The following is a 27,328-nucleotide window of genomic DNA, read 5'->3' on the forward strand; positions in this document are numbered from 1 at the left end:
AAAATTACCATCGAAATAGGTGAATGTGCTAAATGAATCAGTTAAATGAAGGAGTAAACTGCTGAAGTCTTTGACACAATTCTAATTGATTTGTTCAGTGTGTCCTTCTCCTGTTAAACATTGGGCATCGCAATGAACTCTGCACGGATGTGATTTCCGAGTTGTCTGCCACTTCACTTCTGTCCAAAGTCCGCACGGTCGTCACCAGAACTAAAAACACCGAGAGCTACCTCGGGCAGGAAAGTGTCCGGCACACAAATAGATTACTGGAAACCTGACGCATCGGAGGCGTCACTTAAGGACGGCAGCAACTCGCAGCCTCCCTTGGGTATAATTGCCTGGTGAAAAAGCTTCAAGTGCAGGCATATTGAGCTTGGAATGGGATAGGTGAAGCGATGGATGAGAGGAAGCCCTGGGTGGCTGCGGTTAATTCAGTGACCGTCGCAAATCCAGCCAGCGGGCGGGAAGATTATATTCCAATGAAAAGGGTGATCAATGAAGAAACCTACACGTCTCAGTATGGACACTATTTACCGTGAGTGAACAGGGCATGGCTCAGTGCGGATCATATCACTAGAACATTACTTTTGTCCATTTCCTGTATTAAATTGAAGTTGTTCATTAAAGTGTGCAGAATATAAAAAATGCACTTACGGAAATCATGAGGAAGTTTTGTTCTGAAATGCCATTAATAATAATCTTGCGATATATTATTTATACATGTGACTTTATAGACAAGCTGATACTGATATGTGTGTTTTTATTTAATATATAGCTGCATTATATAAGCAATGCATCGTAAATATTTCGAGACAGGGATTTTCGTTTTAAATGAAATACTCATTGAAACAAGTTAATATTGTATCTGCTGCCACCGAATTTCTTTTTTTGGGGCGAGTGGCAGTCATCTCCCGGGTAAGCAATGTGTAAGGCGTCACTGGCGGCGTTCGCTGTCACCGCACACTGGTTTAAATTGCAGAAATGTATTTATTTACATTGTTTAAACTCACCTGCAGTAACATGCTGCTGTGAACACTTCCAACATAAACTTCACACTTCAACATAAACTTGTTACTTCTGACACTTGGGTGCTTACCAGCAACCTCTCACATTGAAGATTGACAAGTTGTCACACAGTTTGCAGTGTAGGTGCCTGGCAGATGTTACCGAATTTGGTTTAAATTAAGGGTAATTGTTGACTAATTCAAAAAGGAATCCAAAGTAATATTCGATATGTTGTGTTAGTTCCTAATATATTACTGCACAGTAACATATTAGAGCTGATATTTAGGGAAAGGGAGACTGTTTTCCACTGCCTGCTATCCTCATGTTTAATATAGGGGCACCATGACCTCCAAATTTCACACAATTTGAAACACTAGAGTAGGATTTATGTCTTGATCCCATTAAGGATCTCTCTCCTCCAGCCACCCGAAAAATCTGAATAAATCGATGGTTGGGGAACAAAATTAATGTTAATCGGAAACTAGGCAGTCTGACCTGTTCAAATATTCCATAGGACAGAATGGCTCCTGTGTTGTTGGGGTGGAGGAAAGTGCAAACTGTGGGAGGCAGTGATTTGGGTTAAATAATAGGGGGTTGGCTTTGTGAAGCATTCTAAAGTTTTGTATGATTGTTTTTTGGTGAACAAAAATAATTTACATGGAATGAACTTTCAAGGAGGCGGCATGGTAGCACAGTGGTTAGCACTGTTGCTTCACAGCTCCAGGGTCCCAGGTTCGATTCCCGGCTCGGGTCTCTGTCTGTGTGGAGTCTGCACGTTCTCCCCATGTCTGCGTGAATTTCCTCCCGGTGTTCCAGTTTCCTTCCAATCCAAAGATGTGCAGGTTATGTGGATTGGTCACGCTAAATTGCCCTAAGTGCCCAAAATGGTTAGGTACGATTACTGGGCTAAGGGAATAGGGTGGAAGTGTGGGCTTAAGTAGGGTGCTCTTTCCAAGGGCCGGTGCAGACTCGATGGGCCGAATAGCCTCCTTCTGCACTGTAAATTCTAGTCATGGTAGAATATAAATCTGAGAGTTGATGGGTGAACACACATTTCTAATTCCCTGCTTCTTACGTTGTTCCCACTTTTGAAAGTTACCCAACATCAACCAATTTAATTATACTCAGTGAGTAGTCCACCTGCTCCTTTTATTTCATATTGGTCCACTCTCTGTTTTAAAAAAGTTAAACACAATCTAATTATTAATATATTTCCAGTATGGTCGTGAATTTTGCACTGAAAGTGATTAATTTTCCTCTTGCTTATAATTAAGAGACTGCTTTTCCCATGATGTGTTTTTTTTCTGTCTTTTATAAACATTTTAGACTTCACTATATCCGACTTTAATTCTCAGATATAGGCTCTGTAAATTTATTATTTTCTTGCCATACATAATTTTCATCATCCTTATCCTTATCCTCGTGTAAAATTGTTTGCAATGTTACTTCTTAGAAATTCTCTCCACAAACAGGCATTTGTTCATTGATGTTAACCTCAAGGTCACTTACTGTTTCTCCTCCCTCATTCTGACTGCTCACTCTGTGGCTAAATATGAAGTTTTACTTGATCCATCTCCCCCTTCTTGCTATCAAAGTCAAATTGTGCGGAAGTTGAAGAGATGCAGTTTATTGAGAGGTAGAAATGTGTCCTTTCATTTAATGTCAGACTGCACGCTATGCTGGATGTGATCTCAATAATGAGGGCTATCTCAGTATGCATTACTTTATAGACACAACTCTAGGAATTTCAATCAGTAGCCACTTTATGATCTTGTGTGGTAGCAGGGCAAGTTTTCACGTGTGTGCACAGCAGTCGGAGCTGAGTGACCCTGGCCATCTTTGGTTCAAACAAACGCACAATTAATATCTGGTAACAAACAGAAAAAAAGGAGAGTTATTAAAAGACATGGCCATGTAAGAAATACAAGGAACTCTGTTCACATTGAATCTAGTTACAATAAATTGGATGTTTTCTATGTTGCTTATCCAGCTCCCTAATGAATGCCTATAGCAGTCTTTTGCTCCCAATAACAATTTTTCCAAAAACTGATTGCCAAGGCAACAGAATGAGGAACAGATTCAAGCGTGAAAAATCTCCTGGTGTCTTCATCCAGATTTCTCAGTGTTGAAAATACTGACCTCTTTGTACCAGATTGACTCCAGCTTCTGTAAACTCTGCTAATAGTGTCCTATCCCCACATCAAGTGCCATTCATGACCCTTGGACACTGATCTACATTGGCTTTTGGTCCTTCAATGCTTGAAACTTTAAATTCTCATCCTTGAATCATAGAATCCCTACAGTGCAGAAGCAGGCCATTCAGCCCATCAAGTCTGTATTGACCCTTCGAAGAGTATTCCACCCTTCTCTTATCCCCCTATCCCCATACCCCATAACCTAACCTGCACATCCCGACACTAAGGGGCAATTTAGCATGACCAATCCACCTACCCTGCACATTTTTGGACTGGGAGTCTGAGCACCCGGAGGAAACCCACGCAGACATAGGGAGAACGTGCAGACTGCATACAGACAGTAACTCAAGGCCGGAATTGAACCTTCCTCCCTGGTGCTATGAGGCAGCAGTGCCACCCGCTAAATTAAATTTTGTTCATTGTTTGTCCCTCCCTATTTTTGTAAATTTCTCTAGGCCCTTACTCTCTGTTCCTCTGACCCAAGTCTCTCATATCTTTTGCTGTGTCTTCAATCACCCCATATCATTCCACTTTTTCAGCTCCCTGTCTTGTACAATCCTTCTAGAAACTTTTGGACACCAACAGCAAAATTCTCAGTCTGAGAGACTATGTGCTGACGCTGGGGCTGAATCGTGCGTGTTCTAAGTTGACAGAAATGGTGCCGGTCCGGTAGCAATTCAGGAACCATTAATGGGCTAGCACCGGAGTCACGTGGAACTAGCGCAATTCCAATGCATGCTGGTGTCTGATTCTCTGGGGTCAGGACTGGCACTCGAGAGCTTGAGAAGCTTCAGCTGCATACATGGGGCTGGATTCTCCGCTGGCGGGATTTTCCGTTATGCTGGCAGAACACCCACACCTGGACATTTCCCGATGGTGTGGGCTGCTCCCAATGGTAAACCCCATTGGCTGGCTGGCAGGATGGAGAATCCTGCTGCCGGCGGGACCGTGAATCCCGCCCATGCACTTTACTCACTGCACACACTCATTCCAGCCAACAAGATGGCACAGCCAAGAGTGGCACCCGGTTCACTGATGTAGAGTTTGAGACAGATGCCATGAAGGAGAGATGGGGCACCTTGTTCCCTGGAGTGGGAAGGTCGCTGCATCAACTATGCCTAAGTGCAGGAGGCAGAGGCCATGGGTTCCATTGGCCTCACCACCTGGACCGGCCAGCAGTGTTGCAAGAAGCTCCTCGGGGCGACTAGGGTGAGTGACTACTGACACCAACCCGTCCCACACCTCCCACAAGTCCCCTCCATGCAGCCCCACCATGCGGACCAGAAGGCAGTGCTGGGCATGGTTGGGCAACGCCCAAGGCCAGCCAGGGTGGACCACCACCACCGTGCCCCTCGCACCAACCCCCGTCCCACACACCTGTACCGTAACCTCCCCCCCAAGATGGTGATTGAACCCCCCCCCCCCCCCACCGGTAGGCTGCCCACACCCCACCCCGCACCACATGCCAACAACCATACCGCCTGCCATGGCTGTGTGCCCTGCACATACAGGCCACCAGCTGCAGATCTCCCATGCTGCCCAGGTCTGGGAAACTGAACCGCATCGTCAGGATGCCGTGTGCCACTCAATCATGCCCCTCGTTACAGCATCCCACACCAACATCCAGCCATTTCTATGGCGCTGTGCTCCACACTCCTGTCCTCGTCTGTGTCCCTGCCGGGAGGGGTACCAGTGCCTGACACTACACATGCCAGCTGTACACTCTGCAGCCTCTGTCCGGCGCCCCCCCTGTGGGATCTACGGATGGACATCCTCCTTGGGTGTGCCGCATGATGCCTTGCCTGCCAGCAAGGTGATGCCCGGGTGTGAGTGGGGGGAGGGTGGAGGCACTAATTTGGCAAGTGTCGCTCTGCATAACCACGGGCCATGGTGGGCAGTCAGTGGGGTGCACAGCAAGGTGGCTGCCTTGCAGGCCGCAGCAACGGCAGCCGGTGCCTGACACCCCGGTTCTGGGGAGCACCCGGACCACACGGCCCATCCCCTTGTCACCCTTCGGTAGTCACCCGGCCCTGGCAGACACCCCTCCCAGCCAGCGGAAGCAGCGGCAGCCCACAGTTGCGCCTTTGAGAACATGACCTCCTCCATCCCCCTCAGCAGCCATGGCATCTGCTTCCCGATTTGATATACCACATGTGAACCTCACCATTCTGGCGGAGGTGGAGCATCGCTGGAGGCCCAGAGAATACCAAGTTGGGCCCGTTAAAGATATGCCAACAGCGTTTACTGTACAATTTGCATGGCCATGTGGACGTGGGGTGTAGAAGGCATTTACACTGCTGTTGAGGGGCTGGAGCATCGCACACCATTTAGCGCCCGGCGCCAGGCACCATTTTCAGTTGATGCACGAATTTCCGCCCAATCTTGTTTCCGGGGGCGAAATTCTCCGGAAACGGCGCGATGCCCGTCTGATTGGCGCCGTTTTGGGCGCCAGACGGCGGACATCGCGCCGCATCTTTGGGGGCCGAGCCCCAACATTGAGGGGCTAGGCCGGCGCCGGTGGGCCCCGATCGCGGGCCAGGCCACCGGGGGGGCACCCCCCGGGGTCAGATCGCCCCGCGCCCCCCCCCCCCAGGACCACGGAGCCCGCCCACGCCGCCTTGTCCCGCCGGTAAGGTAGGTGATTTAATTTACGCCGGCGGGACAGGTAATTTATCGGCTGGACTTCGGCCCCCCGTCGGTCCGGAGAATCGGTGGGGTGGGGGGGGGGGGGGGGGGGGCGGGGGGCAGCACGAATCCCGCCCCGTCACTGGCAGCCGGATTCTCCAGCGCCGGTTTTTCGGCGGGGTTGGGAATGACGCTGCGCCAGTCGGGGGCCGTTGGCAGCGGCCCCCCCGTCGATTTTCCAGCTACGATTGGCCGAGTGGCCGCCCGTTTTCGGCTTGTCCCGCCGGCATAAATTACACCAGGTCCACAATGGCGCGACCTGGCTCTGCGGGCGGCCTGCGGAGTCCTCGGGTGGGGCACGGGGGGATCTGGCCCCGCGGGGGGGGGGGTCCCCCCACGGCGGCCTGGCCCGCGATCGGGGCCCACGGATCCGCAGGCGGGCCTGTGCTGTGGGGGCACTCTTTCCCGTCACGCTGGCCGGTGTAACAGTCCGCCATGGCCGGCACGCAGAAGAACCCACCTGTGCATGCGCTGGGATGACACCAGAACACGCGGGCGCTCCCGCACATGCGCCAACTCGCACCGGCCGGCAGAGGCCCTTCGGCGCCGATTGGCGCGGCGACAAGCACTTCGGCACTGGCCTAGCCCCTGTAGTTGCGGAGGATTACGCACCTTCCGGGCGGCCCGACGCCGGTGTGGGTCACGCCACTTGTCGGCGTGGTACGGCCCGACCCGCCGGGTAGGGGCGAATCCTGCCCCTATTCTTATTTGGTCTCATCCATTTTTTATTATTGGGATGTTTTTCCTTACTGAAAGCACTCTATAAATTAGGATTGCCGTTGTTCAGTTTCATGTACTTTATGGCGCAGTTACAATGCTGGGACCAGTTTAGCGGTGAGATGTGTGGACTATGTGATGCCACACTTCATCATTCTTAACTCAATCAAAACAGACTATAACACATATATAGAAGCTGTTAAGCATTGAAGAGATGTTCTCACCTTAATTGAGCTTGCACAACTCATTATTTGATGCCATTTTTACATCATTGCTTCATGGAGGTAACGTTGGAGGAAGAGAATAGCATCAGCAGTAGCAACAGCGTCGACATCTTGGCAGAGATGGACCCTGTGTGGTTCCAGTGAAAGGACACATCTGTGTATTTAGTTCCATTGTCGAATAAAGTGCAAGGGGCGCAAACCAAACTTTTGCAAGGGCCCCCACAGCTCCTACAACCGGAAAGAGCAGAAGCTGGGCATATTGGAAGAAACCAGGTTGTCCGGGAAGTTGGGGATTGTATGTAGAAGGTAGATCCCCAATGCATTTTAGATGGCACTCAAACAGCTTTCAAAGCACCAGAAAATAACCCAGTAGATGTCATCAACAAGAAGCTCAATTTCCTCAGTCAAAGCCCAGCTAGTGTACGGTTACTGCAGAAGGATCCTGTAAATCTGTGCCAGTTTGTCACAGCACCTTCATCCTGCAACATTTATTCATTTCCCAAATCTTTTATTCTTTCAGGAACATAATAGATCTCTTCCTTGGAGATGAGAGGGACCACTTCTGTACACGTTTCTAATGGTCCCTCTGAACAGTTCATCACTTTTCGTGTTGAAATGTTGGAGTTGTGCTTGCACCCACAATATTATGACACAGGAGTAAGATTGGTAATAACTGAACCACAGCAGACATCAAGTAATTTGCAGGGGCCAAAGATCAATGACCTGCAACACAATAATGGCCAGATAATCCTTTCTTTTTGTAATATTGATCGAAAAATTAATATTAACCATGCCACCAGGAGATCTCCAGATCAGCATACTGGCTTAAAGGTTCTTTGTGCGATTAATTCCTTTGAGGTTCAGCCAGTTCCTTCTGGGTGTTAAGCTCACTCCAGGATGCGTAGATTACTGCTTGAGTTTAGCAAGTTAAAACCACACTTTGTGCCAGCATCGTCCACTGGTAAGCATCCTGCTTCTTGCCCACCTCACTCATGAGGGCTTAGGGATGAAGTATTATCTGCCTTTGGCAATGACAAACCAGTCTGGTGTTGCTGTTAATGCAGATCTGTGACCCATCTGGTACACTTCTGCCATAACTTCATTCGCGTGTGTCTTGTCTGGAGCATTGGAATTTAATCTGGAAATCGGACAGACATGTTTTAAAAAGACGTTCTAAAGTGGTCCTTATCTCTATTTTCCAGACGAGTAGTCACATCCTCATTTCACCCAGACCTAGGTACTTGCTGTGGACTTCCTCACACAAGGTGGGTGCCCCCGATCTGTTTAAAAGTTTGATTCATTCACCCAAATAGCTAATTGCTTATCTTTGCTACTGTTACCCAGAATTAAAGAGATGTTAATCACGCTTCTTGCAATAAGCAACAAACTTATTAGTTTATTATAAACCAGTCTTGTCAAATAGACACACACACACACATGCACACACACACACACTGCCAAAGGTTAAAAGTCAATAGTTCAAAAGGGATAAATGGTGGAGCCTTTGAAATGGGTCCGGGTTAGATGCGTTGATCTGTGAATAAATTGATGACCTTTGCGCTGCTGTTCAGGCAGGCTTAAGGAACACTTGCAGGTACTCTATTGTAGTGTTGTGGAACAACATAGGAATGGCTTTTATTCACTTCCGGTTGTTGACTATAGGTGGGCTGCAAAAAGTCTGCTGTTTCTTTTCACAAACAGTTGGTCCTTCTTCTCAAACCAAAACCAAAACCAACCAGGCATGTTTTTCTCCCCACAGCCATGAGCTACCATGTGGCCCTTTTAGAACACAGCCCACCAGGGTCTAGGGGTTTCCAGTCTCTTCAAAACTGCTTGGTTATCTCTCCTTGTGAAAGTTTGTATTTTCCAGGGATAGCAATCAGAATCCTGCAGTGACCCTTTAAGTGACAGTGGCCGGAATTTTCCCGCCTCCTTCAACCGGCAGGATCTTCTGGTGCCACCAATGGTGGCCCCCACCACGGTGCGTTCCCTGGCGGTGGAGGGTGAGGGGCTCAAAACGCACAGACATCAGCAAGACTAGTAGGTCCTGCTGCTAGCTGTAGGCAAGTCACCTCCGCCGTTGGAAAATATGCTACGGTAAGAGAGAGGTCTTTGGGGGGGAAGGGATTGAAAATCCCACCCAATGTCGTCCAAAACACAATCTTCCAGACTGCTCTTAGTCCTTCAAGATGGACTATTTTCTGTGATTACAGTGTTCATGACAATATGCAGATTTTCATACTTCCTCATCAAATCAAACACCTTTCAGTAACTGGAAGCATATGCACATCTTGTTTAATTAACGATTGGAGTTACATTTTTTACCTCAGAGCGACCTTGAACATTAAGCATTTTGAGGTTGTAAGGGAACAGGATATTTGGAGAATTCACCTGTTTTTCTTCAAATAGATGTGTGGGATCTTTTACTGAGAAATCAGCCAGGGTCTTAGTTTAACATCTCATCCAAAAGAGGACATCTCCCACGGCACAGTACTCCCTCAGCTCTGTACTCTGGCAGCCAGATTATGCCTTTACTCGGGTTTGAATTCATGACCTGACTCAGAGGCGAAATTTAAAGCTTTGTGGGCTCGATTGTTTACAAGTCATGTCTGTTTAGAGAAACAAATGTTAAATAATTTATTAGTCTGCTTGGCAAAACACAGCTGGAAAATTAGGACAGAAAGTAAATTTATTTGAAGATAAGCAACATTGCATTACGGAATTCACCTTTCTATGATTTTCTTATTTATGTTGCATTTATATTCAACATTGCTTGTTAATTCCTTTCCTTGGATTGCCACCATGCTGTGGTGAAAAGGCTTGAATGTTCCATTGATCTGTTGGGAGTCTTAAAGTCCTGGCAAGGTCACCCATGATGGTGAGGTCGGAGGAGAGGAACCAGACAAAGTGCAATCCGAAACAAGTCCTCAACTGAACTGGACCTATTCTCTGCCAAGGACCGTGTGTCTGCTGATGTAAAACAGCATATCCACGTTAAAAGATGTCCTGCACCAGAATATCTAGAGGAAACCAGCATGATTGGCAAGAGATGACAGGGACAGGACCGTGAAGTCTGGAAGTCCCTAGCTCCAGATCAGCATATTGGTGGTAGAGTTTGATTCAGTCGTCTCACTCTTGGAAGAGGAACAGGAGAACGTTTCGGCAGCTTTCCTCATGACTCAGCAGCCCTCTTCAGAATCCACTCTGCTCACCCCGCATCGGGAAAGGGCTGGAAAAGGTGCCCTAAAAAGACTCTGTTCCATCCCCAACCTGGCTGGAAAACCGCATCCAACACGTTTATTTACTTGCAGTCAGTAAATCAAAGTTAAACTGAATTTCAGAACCTGGAATGTACGAACCCTCATGGATAAGGAGCAAGACAGTTAACTGGAACGGAGAACTGCCCTTGCTTCCCGTGAACTCAGGCATTTCAACACTGAAATCGCTGCCCTGCAAGAGACCCGAAGACCAGGAGATGAGCAACTGAGGTAAGATGGCGGTGGTTACACATTCTTCTGGAGAGGAAAACCTGTGGATCAGCCCAAGATGCATGGAATTGGATTCACCATCAAGAATACACTCGTCAACTGACTTTCCTAGCTCCTTGCCAGCATTAATGAGCAGCTCATGACCCTTTTTGGTTTTGACCTTTGCTGCTGCTTTCTTCTGATGTCCCTGGAAGGACAGAGTCCCATCGAGAGAGACTTGGGATCTTGTTTTAGTTTCTGGCCATTCATGTGGATGTGCAATTCATTTTTGGCACTGGCATTGAAGAGGTAGAATACACTGTATATGGCTTTAGAGAGATTGTTCTGCAGCCATCCATAAACTTTATAATCTGTTTGTTAGGGATCTGGCCCAGAGAGCAGAAGGATGAAACTTGGGTGCTTTAACAGATGTCATCAGCAGAGATGAATTTGTTGAATGTAGTTGTTGGCAAGTCCTCCGTATGTCTGTTGGGTCCTCTTATGTGTGTTGAGCAAGGTTGGAGTTTGCACTGAGCCCTGGTGGTAGCCCTTTGGCCAGTCTGAATGTGGACTCTGAATCTTCTGCTGCAAAGTTTGTCTAAACTGTCACAAACCAGGCTGGAAGAGCAGCATTAGAAGCAGGCCATTGTGCCGCATTATATTGTCAATAGTAGTGACATTCAGTAGCCCGGTTGTAAGGGCCCTTCCGTGTGACTACTTTAATTCCTATTTCTCTAATTTTGTCTTTATCGTTTTTGTCCATGGATTGTTAATGGGGACATACTTTAAGTCGAACAGAGGAAGTAAGAAACTTAAAGTGTCAAAATAATACACTGTGTTATAAAGTTTTGCATTTTGGGCAGAAGAACCCAGACTTTATGGCACCCAAGAGATTGGAGAGGTTCATTTTGATTGGTTGGCTGGTGGCCAATGACTTGGCCAGATACAGTGTTCTGCCCAGCAACCAGCAGTGATTAGTTCCTGTTAGGCAGGGTTTTTCGGAGAGAATCTAGGAGAAGCCACTGGACCCTCAAGGTGGAAGCAGCTCTCTTTGCCCTGCTCTGCTGCCTACTTTCTGAAGGTACAAGCTTCTAGACCCTGAAAGAAGAAGTTGTCTCTCTCTCGAATGCTGGCTGCCTGCTATTTCAGTGAGTCTACAGTGAAAACAATTACATACTGAAAGTAAAGATAACCTCCATCTGGAAGCCTGGACTAAAGAAGAAACTAACTGGATGACATCCATCTGAAACAAAGGAGGCCATTTGGCCTATCGAGTTTGCACCAACCTTCTGAAAGAGAACCCTACCCAGGCCCACTCCCCACCCTATCCCTGTAACCCCATAATCCCATCTACCTGCACATCTTTGGACAGTAAGGGCCAATTTAGCTTGGCCAATCCACCTTACCTGCACATCTTTGGACTGTGATAGGAAACCGGAGCATCCGAAAGAAAGCCAAGCAGTCAAGAAGAGAATGTGTAAACTCCACACAGATCCTTAGCTCGGGCATTCCACTGCCCTCCCTCTCTGAGGTTGTGGACAATCTTCTCTTCCAGCAACAAAAAAAGGGTAATGTGAGCTGGACGCCTGATAGGTCTGAGGTCGAGGACAACTGGCATGTGTGGGCACTGGGTTAAGCAGGGAGGGATCCTGATGGGGGGTCCTGGGGTGTGTTTGAGGATGATACTGGGAGGCCGGATGCTGGGAACCTGTGAGGTGGTGTCATGTGGGCAATAGGTGACATTCCAGGAGTTGACTGAAGGGTGGAGTGCCAAGAGGAGAGGGGGCACTTACCCTTGCAGATCACAGTAGATTATTCATTTCTTTCCTACATTGAACCCCTGTCCTCTTGGCCAGGCTGCTGGCACTGGCCAGTGCTGCCATTCTCAGGTGGGAATCATCACCTTGCTGGAGGGCCTCCTGCCAACAAATGGGTAAATTGTGGCCCACCTCTCCTCCATGGCATTCAGCAATCGAGCGAGGGCCCCCTCCGATAATCTGGGAGCTGGTCTTCTCGCTGCCATCTCCTGGCTTGAATGAGATCAAGTGCTGAGAAGCTGTTTAAATGCACTTGATTGAAGTGTTCAAATAACCCCCGGGTGGGAGAATCAGAAACTTTGTGCCTCAAGCGCAGCGTTTTCCCAGCATTTTTCACATGGGTAAAAGTTTTTCAAAGTTCCTAAAGATTGCTATCTGGATCACTCCGTTGCGGCCAGTGGGATGCGCATCGATTTTCCTGCCAGAAATTACTCTTTGCTGTTTTGTTGGAAAATACCACCCAATATTTCCAAGTTTGCTGATGCCACAAAACAGGGTGGGAATGCGAGTGGTGAGGAGGATGTTAAGATGCTTCAGAGTGTTTTAGTCAAGTTGAGTGAATGGGCAAATATGGCAGATACAGAATAATGTGAATAAATGTGAAGTTATCTGCTTCGGACGGAGAAACAGAATGGTGGTGTATTATTTAACTGATGATACATTGGGAAATGTTGATGTACAAAGGATGTCCTCATCCTTTGGGTGTACAAAGGGTGGGTGTCCTCATGCACCTGTCACTGAAAGCAAGCATGCAGATACAGAAAGCAGTTAGGAAGGCAAATAGTATGTTGGCCTTCATTGCAGGAGGTCCTGAATACAGGAGCAAGGATGTCTTACTACAGCATTACAGGGCCTTGGTGAGACCATACCTGGAGTATTGTGTACAGATTTCCTCTCCTTATCTAAAAAAGGACATAATTTCGGGACTGCAGCAAAGGTTCACCAGACTGATTCCTGGGATGGCAGGGTTGTCGTATGAGGAGAGATTGAGTCGATTGGACCTGTATTTCCTGGAATTTAGAAGAATGAGAGATAAGTTCACTGAAACATTTAGAATTCTGACAGGGCTGGCAGACTGGATGCAGGGATGTTGTTCCCCTGGCTAAGCATCATGCCAGAAAGTTCAATCACATTCACTTGAGTTGCATTTGGAAGCATCTGAAGATCAGATGGCAGAACAAAATACCAGACACTGAGGGCAAAATTCTCCGGAAACGGCGCGATGTCTGCCGACTGGCGCCCAAAACGGCGCCAATCAGACGGGCATCGCGCCGCCCCAAAGGTGCGGAATGCTCCGCACCTTTGGGGGCCGAGCCCCAACATTATTGGGCTAGGCCGACGCCGGAGGAATTACCGCCCCGCCAGCTGGCGGAAAAGGCCTTTGTTGCCCTGCCAGCTGCCGCGGAAATGACATCTCCGGGCGGCGCATGCGCGGGAACGTCAGTGGCCGCTGACAGTTTCCCACGCATGCGCAGTGGAGGGAGTCTCTTCCACCTCCGCCATGGTAGAGACCGTGGCGGAGGCAGAAGGGAAAGAGTGCCCCCACGGCACAGGCCCGCCCGCGGATCTGTGGGCCCCGATCGTGGGCCAGGTCACCGTGATGGCACCCCCCGGGGTCAGATCGCCCCGCGCCCCCCCCCCCCCCCCCCAGGACCCCGGAGCCCGCCCACGCCGCCTTGTCCCGCCGGTAAGGTAGGTGATTTAATTTACGCCGGCGGGACAGGCAATTTATCGGCGGGACTTCGGCCCATTCGGGCCGGAGAATTGAGCGGGGGTCCCGCCAACCGGCGCGGCGCAATTCCCGCCCCCGCCGAATCTCCGGTGCCGGAGACTTCGGCAACTGGCGGGGGCGGGATTCACGGCGGCCAACGGCCATTCTCCGACCCGCTGGGGGGGGTCGGAGAATGACGCCCCAGAGGCAGACAGAAAATGCAACAAAAGGAAATAACAACCCAGCAACTTATCCAAAACGTAATCGTCTGCAGTATCCTGTCCTATTTATGGCAGAATGTTCCAGGTGCCAATTGTCCTCAGAATTCAACTACATACCCATGGAAAATTGAACAAACGCCCTAGGTAATGAACATGGTCAACTTTGCCTCAAAGGACAAACAAATCACTGGACGCTGCATGCTCGATTCCTGTCAAACAGTTCCTTTACAATAAGTGAATAAGCGACACTAATCTTATTTTCCCTTCCCTCTTCTCCAGATCTAGCCTTTTTTGACTGCATCATAATCTCCTTCTCTCCAGAAGAAGCTGGTCTCATGGACCGGTTTTCATGACAGCTGGGATCAGATGGCCGTATTTTGTGTCCTTTTGGAGACTGGGTTAACATATTGCCTGCTGTGAAGCCCAGCAACAGCCAATTCCTCTCTTTCCCCTAGGGGTCCTGTGCAAGAATCCTGTGGATTCGGCAGTTTCAGTTCACTGGACACCCCTGTGTGCGGGGAGACTTTGCCATCTGTTAGCCCCACATTCAGTCCATTCCCTGCGTGGTCATAATTTCTCCACTCAGACTCCACAAACCGCGAATCCCTTCGGGGAAAAAAGCTACAATGTTAACATTTTCAAAATGTGGCTAGGTTTTAACTTCAGAAACAACAAAAAGCTTATAGTATACTACACAGATTACCTGCGGGATTCTCCGTTCCTGAGACTAAGTGTTGAAGTCGGGACAGGATTCGTGGAGATCCACGACTGCAACACTGCCGCTGTACCTGGACCGATTAAGCAACCTTTGAGGGGCTTGCACCGGCGCCACGTGGAATACAATTAATTCAAATAAGAAACAGTGCTGGAGTCGCTGGATTCGCAATTGGCACTCAGGAGGCTGACAAGCTGCAGCTGTATATACACACTTCATTCCCCACACACACCATCCCAGCCTACAAGGTGGCACTGGAGCATACCCATTTGGCTGATGGGTCGGCTGGGGCCAGAGGGCATCTAGGGGGCTGGGCTGGGCAGACACCCATACAACCGGCGGCCCAAAGTTCACAGTGGGCAGTCAGCAGCATGCGCAGCTGCATGGTTGCCTTGCAGGCTGCAGCAATGGTGTTTCATGCCTATCCACCCTGAACTCACAGCCCACCTCCTGGCCATCCCCCGCTACTGCTCCCGGTCCTGGCAGAACCCCCCACCCCCGGCAGCAGCACAACTGTCAGCAAACTATGGCGTTGTTGGGCACTTTCCGTACCCCCTCTCTCCCCCTCAGCAGGCATGGCACCTTTTTCTTCATTTTTCAAAGCACAAGTGAACCTCACCGTCGGAATTCAACCCATTAGAGCTGGAGAATCACAGAGCCCCTGGAGAATGCCGGGTCAGGCCCACTAATGATATGCCAAGGGTGTTTACGTGCATTCTGGAAAACATTGATGCCACTGTTGAGGCGATGGAGAATTGCGATTTTGCGTGAAATCGGTGCCCGCCAAAATATCGGCGTTGGACCCGATTCTCCGTCCAATCGCGTTTCCCGATTCCAGCGTTGGTCGACAGAGAATCCCGCCCAACATCTTTTCCTTTTCCAAAGTCCACAATTATATATGTTGTCCTTACAAAATCATGATGGTTTAATAAATAACGAAACCAAGGAAAGATGGCGATAAGGATTTAGAATTCAGCTTGCAAGAATTCTCAGAGTTCCAATTATCTTGCAAAACAAAGTTGGTTTCCCTGCTGATTTATTCACTTTCTTCCAGTTTTCTTGGAATTCCTTTTCATATAGCATCTCCTTTATAGTTCTTTAATATTCTTCCTTGGGCAGCACGGTAGCATAGTGGTTAGCACAATTGCTTCATAGATCCAGGGTCCCAGGTTTGATTCCCGGCTTGGGTCACTGTCTGTGCGGAGTCTGAATATTCTCCCCGTGTGTGCGTGGGTTTCCTCCGGGTGCTCCAGCTTCCTCCCACAGTCCAAAGATGTGCATGTTAGGTGGATTAGCCATGCTAAATTGCCCTTAGTGTCCAAAATTGCCCTTAGTGTTGGGTGGGGTTACTGGGTTATGGGGATAGGGTGGAGGTGTTGGCTTGGGTAGGATGCTCTTTCCAGGAGCCGGTGCAGACTCGATGGGCCGAATGGCCTCCTTCTGCACTGTAAATTCTACGATCGATGATCTACCTTGAGATGTTGTACTTCAGCTTCATATTCACGAACAAATGTGCTGAAACTGCCATCACATTGCCTCTGGGATTTCCTTGGAGTGCTGGCCTTCCTCCTCTAATCTTCTCTAGAAATCCGGGAACTGGCAGAGTGGAAAGTGGCAAATACGACAGCTTTATTTGAGAAAGGCTGTCAGGACATTGCTAATAACTACAAACTGGTTAGGTTAACATTAGCAGTAGGTAAAGATTTGGAAACAATTATCAGGGAAAAAAAAATCAATGGACACTTGGTGAGATTTGAGTTCAGCAAGGAGAACCATCACAGACTGCTTGAAAAAACTAACTGGCAACATCCATTATTAAGGAGTTATAGCAGGATACTTGGGAAATCATAATGGGATCAGGAAGCGTCAACATAGTTTTGTGAAATTGTATTTAATTGACATGGGGCGAGATTCTCCGACCCCCCGACGAGTCGGAGAATCGCCGGGGGCAGGTGTGAATCTCGCCCTCGCTGGTTGCCGAATTCTCCGCCACCGGAGATTCGGCGGGGGTGGGGATGGGCCGAAGTCCCGCTGCTAGGATGCCTGTCTCGCCGGTGTGGATTGAACCACCTACCTTACCGGCGGGACAAGGCGGCGCGGGTGGGCTCCGGGGTCCTGGGGGGCGCGGGGCGATTTGGCCCTGGGGGTGTGCACCCACGGTGGCCTGGCCCGCGATCGGGGCCCACCGATCCACGGGCGGGCCTGTGCCGTGGGGGCACTCTTTTCCTTCCGCCTTCGCCACGGTTTCCACCATGGCGGAGGCAGAAGAGGCTCCCTCCACTGCGCATGCGCGGGAATGCCGTCAGCGGCCGCTAACGCTCCCGCGCATGTTCCGCCCGGAGATGCCATTTCCGCGCCAGCTGGCGGGGCACCAATGGCCTTTTCCGCCAGCTGGCGGGGCTGAAATTAGTCCGGCGCGGGCCTAGCCCCTCAAGGTTGGGGCTCGGCACCCCAAGATGCGGAGGATTCCGCACCATTGGAGCGGCGCGATGCCCGACTGATTTGCGCCGTTTTTGGCGCCGATCGGTGGACATCGCGCCGATACTGGAGAATTTCGCCCCAGGTGACCATGTGACCAGGTGTGTAGATGAGGGTCGTGCAATTGATGTAGTTTATATGGATTTCAGCATTCCCCCGCTGAATGTCCAACCTATGTACATCAATGACATGGTTGTGCCCTTGCAGTCTTGTTTCTGGCAGTCTCCATCTTCTGATCTTCTTCCCATCCCGCATCTATGAAGTCTCCACAGACGTGTCAACGTATACAGCTGATTTGAGAGTTATGTCACTTCCAGTATCAGCTTCCTCCGAATGGCTTTACTGTGGAGTCCAAATACCAGCCTATCACAAAGGGTGTTGTCTAGTGTTGCACCAAACTCACAGTATTTTGCTAACCTTCTTAATAGGCAGCATGGTAGCATAGTGGTTTGCACAATTGCTTCACAGCTCCAGGGTCCCAGGTTCAATTCCCGGCCTGGGTCACTGTCTGTGTGGAGTCTGCATGTTCTCCCCGTGTGTACGTGGGTTTCCTCCGGGTGCTCCGGTTTCCTCCCACAGTCCAAAGATGTGCGGGTTAGGTGGATTGGCCATGATAAATTGTCCTTACTGTCCAAAATTGCCCTTAATGTTGGGTGGGGTTACTGGGTTATGGGGATAGGGTGGAGGTGTGGGCTTGGATAGGGTGCTCTTTCCAAGAGCTGTTGCAGGCTCGATGGGCTGAATGCCCTCCTTCGGCACTGTAAATTCTATGATAATCTATGATTTGCACTGTTGGGGGATGGAGGTGTGTTTGTTAAGGTCGCCATGAATTGTAAAACGCTTTCACCTTCTTCCTGACTACAGCAGTGGAACCAAAACCTTTGCAATTAACAATGGTCTATGTGAGAAATGTTCTTCTAGAATTTTAATGAGTTTGTTAAAAATCTGGGGTGCGATTCTCCGACACCCCCCACCGGGTGACAGACATTTCCGCCCTGGGGAAAAGTCTCTGGCTATCCACTCTATCCATGCCTTTCAAGTTAAACAAAAGCTTGGTCAAAGGGATAGATTTTAAGGAGTGTCTTAAAGGAGAAACTGAGTCAGAGAGGTGGAGAGGTGTCAGGGAATTCCAGAGCTGGTACAAAAGCAAAGATAAAGCTTTATACAACACCAATTCAGCCTCAACTGGAGTGTTGTATCCAATTGTGGACACCACACTGTGGGAGGAATCTAAAGGCATTAGGGAGGGTGCTGTAAAGATTTACAAGACGGCTCCATGGACGAGGGCCTTCAGTTACCTATATAGATTGGAGAAACGTGCAGTTGTTCGCCTTAGAAACTGTAATATTGAGAGGAGATTTGATAGAGGGTGGAACTTTCCCCCAAATGGCAAACACTTTGCCATTTTTTGAAGAGGGACATGTTTTGTGCTGGCATTGTGAGAGGCGGGGCCTAATCGCGCCAGCAAGTCCAACCTCACAAACTGTTTCTAAAGGGCGCCACGATCTCAAAACGAATTTAAAGAACTCCTTCTCCCCACCTTGGACATAGAGAACCCCCACCTTTCCATTAATTAAAAATAATAATAAATTTAGAGTACTCAATTAATTTTTTCCAATTAAGGGGCAATTTAGCATGGCCAATCCACCTAGCCTGCACAGCTTTGGGTGTGGGGGACTTTGTCCTGTGAGAGGATTTTCGGACAGATAGGCTGTAGCTGCGATCTCCGCTATTATGGGGTGCTAAACGTGAAAGAAAACATGCTGCACGGCTTCACAGATCCACCATTACCCCCATCCGGGGGGAGATTCCCAACCTGGTCCCCTCCAGCCTAACTCGAGCCCCCCAACCCCCAGCTCCCTTGAAGGACACCACCCTCTCCCCCCACAGCATCTGGCCAGTGGCTGCTGTGCCCTTGTGCTGCCTGGTAGTAAGTGGAGATGTGGTCTCACCTCCTTCCTCCATCTCAGAGTCCATCATCTCTGGTCCACATTTGTAAGGACCAGCAGTAATTGGCGCCCGGCTGACATCCCGCTGCTGGGCGGGAAATTTGCGTGAGACCAAAAGATCAGTTTTCAATGTTGTTAATCAGATTGAAATTCATTCAAATACATTTAAGTGAGCTTCTAGCCTTTTCTGTGTTAGATCCAGTTCACACCAGTGGGAAGGAAGATTGCAAACTATTTTGTGCCCGGCGCGAAACCCGTTTATGGCCTTGTGTTGAATTTTCCCAACATAGCAGGATTTGTGCCGGGCGCAAGGTGGCTGGAAAATTACCTCCAGAGAAGTTCAAAATCATGAAATATCTAGATGAAGCAGATAGGCCGAAACTATTCTAATTGGCAGAGGCACAAGAATTAGAGGACACTGGAGAGGGTGAATGATAATAGTACCATTGACGACGATAGCAAAATCTTTTTTACGCAGTGAGTGATTAGGCATGGAGATAAATAGTCATATAAGTGTCCCCTCCTACCCCTGTGACTGAGAGGCCGGAACCAGTCAAAATCGGCAAGCCATGTGGCAATGCCAGGGGTGACGTGACTCCTGTGGTCACTGTCTGTGCAGAGTCACACATTCTCCCCGTGGCTGCGTGGGTTTCCGGTTTCCTCCCACTAGTCCCAAAAGACGTGCTGTTAGGTGAATTGACATTCTGAATTCTCCCTCAATGTACCCAAACAGGCGCCGGAGTGTGGCAATTAGGGGCTTTCACAGTAACTTCATTGCAGTGTTAATGTAAGCCTACTTGTGACGGTAAAGATTATTGTTATATATCTTTCACTAGTTAGGATCTATGTCTCTCTTTTCTATTCTTTCAATTTAATTTAAGGTAATGGTTTCATTTACTGTTTCCATTCCCTTAAGTATATGACTCTCTAAGGTCACCTTGCAAGGGCTTCATTCCCGGCTGAATAGCCTGTTTTTTGGCATAACTCATATGTCTGACATGAGGAATTAACCACATGACTAATCCCCGTATTACGTCCTGTGTTAGAGTGTTTCTCTTGCCTCAGTGACAAGAGCTGTACACAGTACTCAAGATGCAGTATGGCCTTAAACTTATATAGTTTTCTCAAAGCTACCCTGATTTACATTCAATTCTGATTTGACTGTGATTCAATATTTCTTTTTTAAATTTAGAGTACCCAATTCATTTTCTTTGCCAATTAAGGGGCAAATTAACATGGCCAATTCACCTACCATGAACATCTTTGGGTTGATGTGGCGATGCCGGTGTTGGACTGGGGTGAGCACAGTAAGCAGTCTTACAACACCAGGTTAAAGTCCAACAGGTTTGATCCAAACACTAGCTTTCGGAGCACTGCTCCTTCCTCAGGTGAATGAAGAGGTTTGTTCCAGAAACATATATATATAGACAAAGTCAAAGATGCAAGACAATGCTTTGAATGTGAGCAATTGCAGGTAATTATGTCTTTACAGATCCAGAGATAGGGATAACCTCAGGTTAAAGAGGTGTGAATTGTCTCAAGCCAGGACAGTTGGTAGGATTTTGCAAGCCCAGGCCAGATGTTGGGGGATGAATGTAATGCGACATGAATCCAAGGTCCCGGTTGAGGCCGTACTCATGTGTGCAGACCTTGGCTCGCAGGGATCGAACCTGGGACCTTGGCGCTGTGAGGCAGCAGGGCTAACCCACTGCACCACCATGCTGCCCAGTGATTCAACATTTTAACAAATATATTAGTTGTTGCTCTGTGTTGGTTGGACATTTTGACCATTAAGTCTGGAAACAGTCCCACGTCTCTTACAGTTTTTTTTTAGCTATTTAAGTGCGTTATTAGGTGAGGTGAATGTGAAATTTGAAGTCAGACAGGGGCATCAGGCAGTTCAGACATGTGATCAAACATAAGTTCATGGTCTGGAAAGGGGCAAATCCTGTTGTCCTTTATGGAGTAAGGTTCATGTACACCTCAGATAAATACTTGCCATTTATACCAATTAAATACTGAATTAACTGAAGGTCTGTGTAATATTACTATTATAGCAAATTCCTTGTGATTGGCTGATTTTCTGCATCCTGATTTTCAAAGCCATTCACATTGGATGAAAATGGCTGAATTCAATACATTTATGCCACTATTTCATCAGCATGTATTATTACACAACCAAAAGTAAAGTGGTCATTGTGAACAAAGAAGGAAAACATATTCGTCGATATCTGAAGCTTAGGAGTGGGAACACTGGAAGGTGAATTTCAACATAATTTACTCGGGAAGTTGCGAATATTGCACCTTGCAAGATGAAGAATCAATAAAGGATGTGATCTGACTGAAAAGAAAGATTTCATTCTGGGTGGGATTAGCGGGGTCGTTCCTGGCGTAGTTGCCACCGCCCCCCCCCCCCCCTTCATCCCGAGGCTGCACTCAGCACCATTTCCTGCACTGAGGAGCTTGGCAAGCAGTGCTTCTCCATACCGGAAGAGATCGGGATGCAATTTAAAAATGACACACCAATTTCTTGACCCCCCCCCAACCACCACCCGCCCTCCCCCCCCACCCTACACCTCAACACATCTATAAGGGGGTCAGCGAGCTCCCCTGCACCCCACATCACACGGGCAGGGCACTCCCAGGCCTGATCCTGGTGTGGGCAAAATGCCAGCCTGGCATCTTGGCACTGTCAACTTGATACGCTGTCAGTGCCCCTGCCAGCCTGGCAGTGCCACCTGGGCACTCTGGCAGTACCAGGCTGGCACCTGGGTAGCACTGCCAGGATGCCAGTGTGGCAGTGCCAAAGTACCATCCTGCTTGGAGGCCGAACACCCGGTGGTCTCTGATTGCTTGGGAGACACCCCTAGGTACCGTTCCACCTGGTCCCCATTTTTGACTGAACTGCTCCCATCTGCGGTCTCCTCAGTGAGGCCAATAGATGCCGGGTGGCCATTAGATCCAGCTCAAGCATGGCTTAGTGTGTTCTTAAAATCATTTACTCGTGGGCGGGAGCCAGATCGCAACGTCTCGCAAGATCCGAGGCGTAACAGCCATTAGGAATCCCAACTGGAGGTTTCTCCCGGAACGTGTCCCTCCCCAGTTCCGGTGGGTCACATTTGATAGATCGCGCCCAAAGTCTCTCATCCCTCCATGATTTTATTTTTCCAGAATAATAAAGAAATTGAAAACTAATTAATGTTATTATGTTTGGCTCACCTTAACTGTCTATTCAGGCTACAGTGATTTTCTGGCATGTTCAATGTCAAGCTAATTAATGTACAAGGTCAATTTGCTTTATGAGATAATGTCAGAAAATTCAATTCAGACAGATGTGGTGAAAGGCTTTTTGTGGTTGTAATAGTGATTTGCAAAAGTGGTTCAGACCATCTTGTGCTAAATTTGCAACGGCATTCAGAGAAACTACAGGATGGCTTGTATAGGAAATTGAAAACTGTCCCACTGATCTAACCAAGGCTGATCTTCTGATAGGAATGAGCACACTGTCAGGGCAGAATAGAGGAGCTTTGTTTTAAACCTACCCATATGTTTACAACCTGGGAAAATTCAACACAGCCTTCAAAGGAAAACATTCCATTCCCCAGGATTATCTTTCATCTAGATTAGCACAAAAGAAAGTTTGAATAAAATGGCGGACTGTTTCTTTATTAAACAAAAACTGGAAAAATCACCTTTTTCAAGCAAATAATTTAAGTGCAGTCATAATAAGTTCTAAAAAGCCCAGGATTATCCACACAAAGGGCAGAATTGTAATATAATTTGAAATATGTTATTCAAAAGCTTAGTTTCTTGCCAAAAACTCATTTCTTTCAGCAATAAGAAGTCGTTCTGAGATTTTTCTGTTCATATGGAACCAATTTAACCAGATTTGCTTGAGTTAAGAAAAGATGTTAGTGGTTACTAAAGCTGAGAAAAAATAATAAAGACACACACTGATTTCAGAAATAAGAAAGTTAGAGTCCAGTAAAAAGTTAAAAGAATGTGCAATTAAGGCAATTTTGCTTGTCTTTGAAGCATAGATTGTTGAATGTTGTGGCCTTTTGAAGTAGGGTGGTTTTCAGTCGAATTCTGGAGTTGAATTTGTTCAGGTCTGTACTCTATTGGAGATACACGTCAAGCTTCTAGAAAGAGAGGAGAGATTTTACTCCTCTTTTCCAGCAGTGTTTTCGATGACTGTTGTATATCTGTCTCTTCCTTTATAGTATCAGCCATCACATAACATGAGGCAAACAATTTCCTGAACAGTGTTTTTCTTCATGGTTTAAAAAATGAGCTAGTCTTTAAGCTGGTCAGTATGCCTGTGGTGAGCTGGTGAGATTGTAGGTAGCTCTCACTCAATCCCAGTTTCCTGTCATCATGACACTTTTCAGAGTAATTGACTGGTGAGACAACCATCATTTGCTTGAGTTCGGGGGTGTCATTCTCCGACCCCCCGCCGGGTCGGAGAATGGCCGTTGGCCGCCGTGAATCCCGCCCCCGCCCCCGCCGAAGTCTCCGCTTCCGGAGATTGGCCGGGGGCGGGAATCCGGCCGCGCCGGTTGGCGGGACCCCCCGCTGGATTCTCCGGCCCGGATGGGCCGAAGTCCCGCCCAGGAATTGCCTGTCCCGCCGACATAAATCAAACCTGGTATTTACCGGCGGGACCAGGCGGCGTGGGCGGGCTCCGGGGTCCTGGGGGGGGGGGGGGGCGCTGGGTGATCTGACCCCGGGGGGTGCCCCCACGGTGGCCTGGCCCGCGATCGGGGCCCACCGATCCGCGGGCGGGCCTGTGCCGTGGGGGCACTCTTTCCCTTCCGCCTCCGCTACGGCCTCCACCATCGCGGAGGCGGAAGAGACTCTCCCCACTGCGCATGCGCGGGAAACTGACAGCGGCCGCTGACGCTCCCGCGCATGCGCTGGGAAACTGACAGCGGCCGCTGACGCTCCCGCGCATGCGCCGCATTTCCGCGCCAGCTGGCGGGGCAACAAACGCCATTTCCGCCAGCTGGCGGGGCGGAAATCCCTCCGGCGTCGGCCTAGCCCCTCAATGTTGGGGCTAGGCCGCCAAAGATGCGGAGACTTCCGCACCTTTTTGCCGGCGCGATGCCCGTCTGATTGGCGCCGTCTTTGGAGCCAGTCGGCGGGCATCCCGCCGTTGGGGGAGAATTTCGCCCCTGATTTTCCATTTGGTATGATCAACATATTTGAAGTCACATCTGGGGTGGGATTTTGATTGCTCCAATGCGCATCAAGCCATGGAAAATTGGGCGTGGATAAGGCCATACTCATCAGCAATGCAATGATGAAACTTCTCTGCAATGATTCAAGATTCTTTTGATTGAATGGTGATTTTTGCTTGATGTGTGTGTGTGTGTGCATGTACATTGTGCAAGCTTTGCTTAACTAAACCTGAGTGCCACTTGTGTGTGTCTAGAAATGTATCCCAAAATCTCCAACTTAAAATACTGACAGTAGAAAGTAGGCAAAAATCTCCAAACATTTCATACTTGAAAGCAATGTTTCTTATTTTTCACCATTCTGTCACTGTTGCGAAACACTTGGGACTGAAGCAGCTATCTATTCAGCCAGAGACATTTATAAGTAGAATTGCATGAATTGTTAGACATGGATCCTTCCTAGCAAACTCCCTCTGCTGGTACATATGTGTATGGTAACCTCAGTTGGACAATACAAACGCACAAAACAATTTTCATTGCACACTACAGGTTAAGGACCTTGCAACAATCAAATTGGGGTCTGTTTAAATGCAGTGCAGTGTTCTGATGTTCTGCTGAGTTGGGGTTTCTCTCTTCTGTGAATCATGCCCCTTTCCACTAATGGCAACAATTGCAAAAGGGGCAGGACTTCTGAATCCGGATCTCACCACAATTTTTATAATGGGGAGATGCCGGCGTTGGACTGGGGTGAGCACAGTAAGAAGTTTTACAACACCAGGTTAAAGTCCAACAGGTTTGTTTCGATGTCACTAGCTTTCGGAGCGCTGCTCCTTCCTCAGGTGAATGAAGAGGTATGTTCCAGAAACATATATATAGACAGATTCAAAGATGCCAGACAATGCTTGGAATGCGAGCATTAGCAGGTGATTAAATCTTTACAGATCCAGAGATGGGGTAACCCCAGGTTAAAGAGGTGTGAATTGTGTCAAGCCAGGGCAGTTGGTAGGATTTCGCAGGCCAGATGGTGGGGGATGAATGTAATGCGACATGAATCCCAGGTCCCGGTTGAGGCCGCACTCATGGGTGCGGAACTTGGCTATAAGCTTCTGCTCGGCGATTCTTCAAGGAGGAAAGAGAGTTAGTGAGCTGGAGAGGTTTATGAATCACCGAGCAGAAGCTTATAGCCAAGTTCCACACACATGAGTGCGGCCTCAACTGGGACCTGGGATTCATGTCGCATTACATTCATCCCCCGCCATGTGGCCTACGAAATCCTACCAACTGTCCTGGCTTGACACAATTCACACCTCTTTAACCTGGGGTTACCCCATCTCTGGATCTGTAAAGATTTAATCACCTTCTAATGCTCGCATTCCAAGCATTGTCTGTCATCTTTGAATCTGTCTATATATATGTTTCTGAAACATACCTCTTCATTCACCTGAGGAAGGAGCAGCGCTCCGAAAGCTAGTGACATCGAAACAAACCTGTTGGACTTTAACTTGGTGTTGTAAAACTTCTTACAATTTTTATAGGCAGGGGAGTCTTCCTGACTGTGAAAATCTGGTCTGGAGAGTCTTAATTCTGCATAACACTTTGAAAAAAGTATTTGGTTGCTTTTTATGAGAATTCTAAATAGGGAAGGTCAAATGCTGTGGCTATTAATTCTTTAAGGGTTATATGCAATGAGTCAAAAGCCATCGTGGTTTGACTGTGAATCCAGTATATGGCTGGGCTAGGTCTGTCAGAAACCAAGGCTGGTAAACCCTTTAGAAGTACAGATGCTGGAAGAAGTAGAGAATGTTTGTAAAAGAAATGAGCGATCAGTGCTTAGACGTCTGAGCAACACATCAATTTAAAAATTCCTGGTTTTCAATCCTTCTATTTCCCAGTCATTTCCTGTCTCTGTAATCTCCTCTAGCCCCACAACCCCAGTGATATCCTGCACTGCTCTAATATTGGCCTTTGGAGCACCCCAAATTTAATAATTTTATTGATGGTGGCTGTGTCTTCAGCTGTCTCAGCCCAAAGCTCTGGGACTTACCCCATAAACCTCTCCAGCTCACTAACTCTCTTTCCTCCTTGAAGAATCTCTTTAAAACCTACCTCTATGTCTAAGTTCATTGGTCAGCTCCTTATGTAGCTTTGTGTCAAATATTGCTTTCTAACACTCCTGTGAAGTGCCTTGGGGTGTTTTATTAAATTAAAGGTGCTATACAAATACAAGTTGTTTTTTATTTGACCTTTGTTAGCACCTCATAGTTAATCTCAGAAAATGTTGTGAAAGCTTGGTCATTTGTGAATGGCACATCAGGCAAATAGCTCAGAAGGCGAGAAGTCATTTCTTGATCAATTGACAAATTACTGACATCACCTTGAGATTGAAGTGCCTGAGAGAAGTTAGCTGACTTACTAAAATGTCCCATTAAGATCAGGAATGGAAGAAGTTTAAAATGGCTAAATGACATAAAGCACTGAGGATTTTAGATAGTAACTTTTCTATTTGGCATAAGTGTCGAAAACCAGGGGAAATCAATTCAAGGTGAGTGGCAAAAGAAGCAATGATAACATGAAGAAACATTCTCATGCAGCGAGTAGTTAGCATCTGGAACACGCTGCCTGAGAGGTTGGTGGTGGAGGCAGATACAATTGGAACTTTAAAAAGTGGATTGGCTGAGTGCCTGAAGAGAATATCAAAATTCAGGACTGGGGGGGGGAAAGGGAGGGTAAGTGGGATCAGTTGAGCTGCTCTCGCAGCAAGTCAGCATGGGTACACCTGCTGTCTTTCTGTGCTGTAACCACTTTACGATTCTATTATTCTAAGCAGAAATGAGAACATCTCAATCCTGAGGAGACAATGGGGGAGTTTTACCAATGACCCTCCTCCCCCCCCCACCCCCCACAATCCCCCCACCCTACCCCACAATGGCAGATGAGGGTTGGGAAAGCACGGTTATATCAGCATGA

The 27,328-nt window shown here is 48.1% G+C and overlaps 1 protein-coding gene across 1 annotated transcript in view; it reads left to right on the top strand.

Moving 5' to 3' along the window:
• Window positions 1–389: 389 nt before the first annotated feature.
• The window catches only part of LOC140391660 (short transient receptor potential channel 6-like), a 242,855-nt gene continuing 215,916 nt past the window's right edge, over window positions 390–27,328 (top strand). Inside the window, exon 1 of the mRNA XM_072476370.1 lies at window positions 390–535. Within this exon, the coding sequence (XP_072332471.1) occupies window positions 396–535 (140 nt within the window). The 5' untranslated portion in view covers window positions 390–395. The remainder of the gene's footprint in view (window positions 536–27,328) is intronic.

The sequence above is a fragment of the Scyliorhinus torazame genome, chromosome 15 (assembly GCF_047496885.1).
Source record: "Scyliorhinus torazame isolate Kashiwa2021f chromosome 15, sScyTor2.1, whole genome shotgun sequence".
In the NCBI taxonomy this organism is placed as follows: Eukaryota; Metazoa; Chordata; class Chondrichthyes; order Carcharhiniformes; family Scyliorhinidae; genus Scyliorhinus; species Scyliorhinus torazame.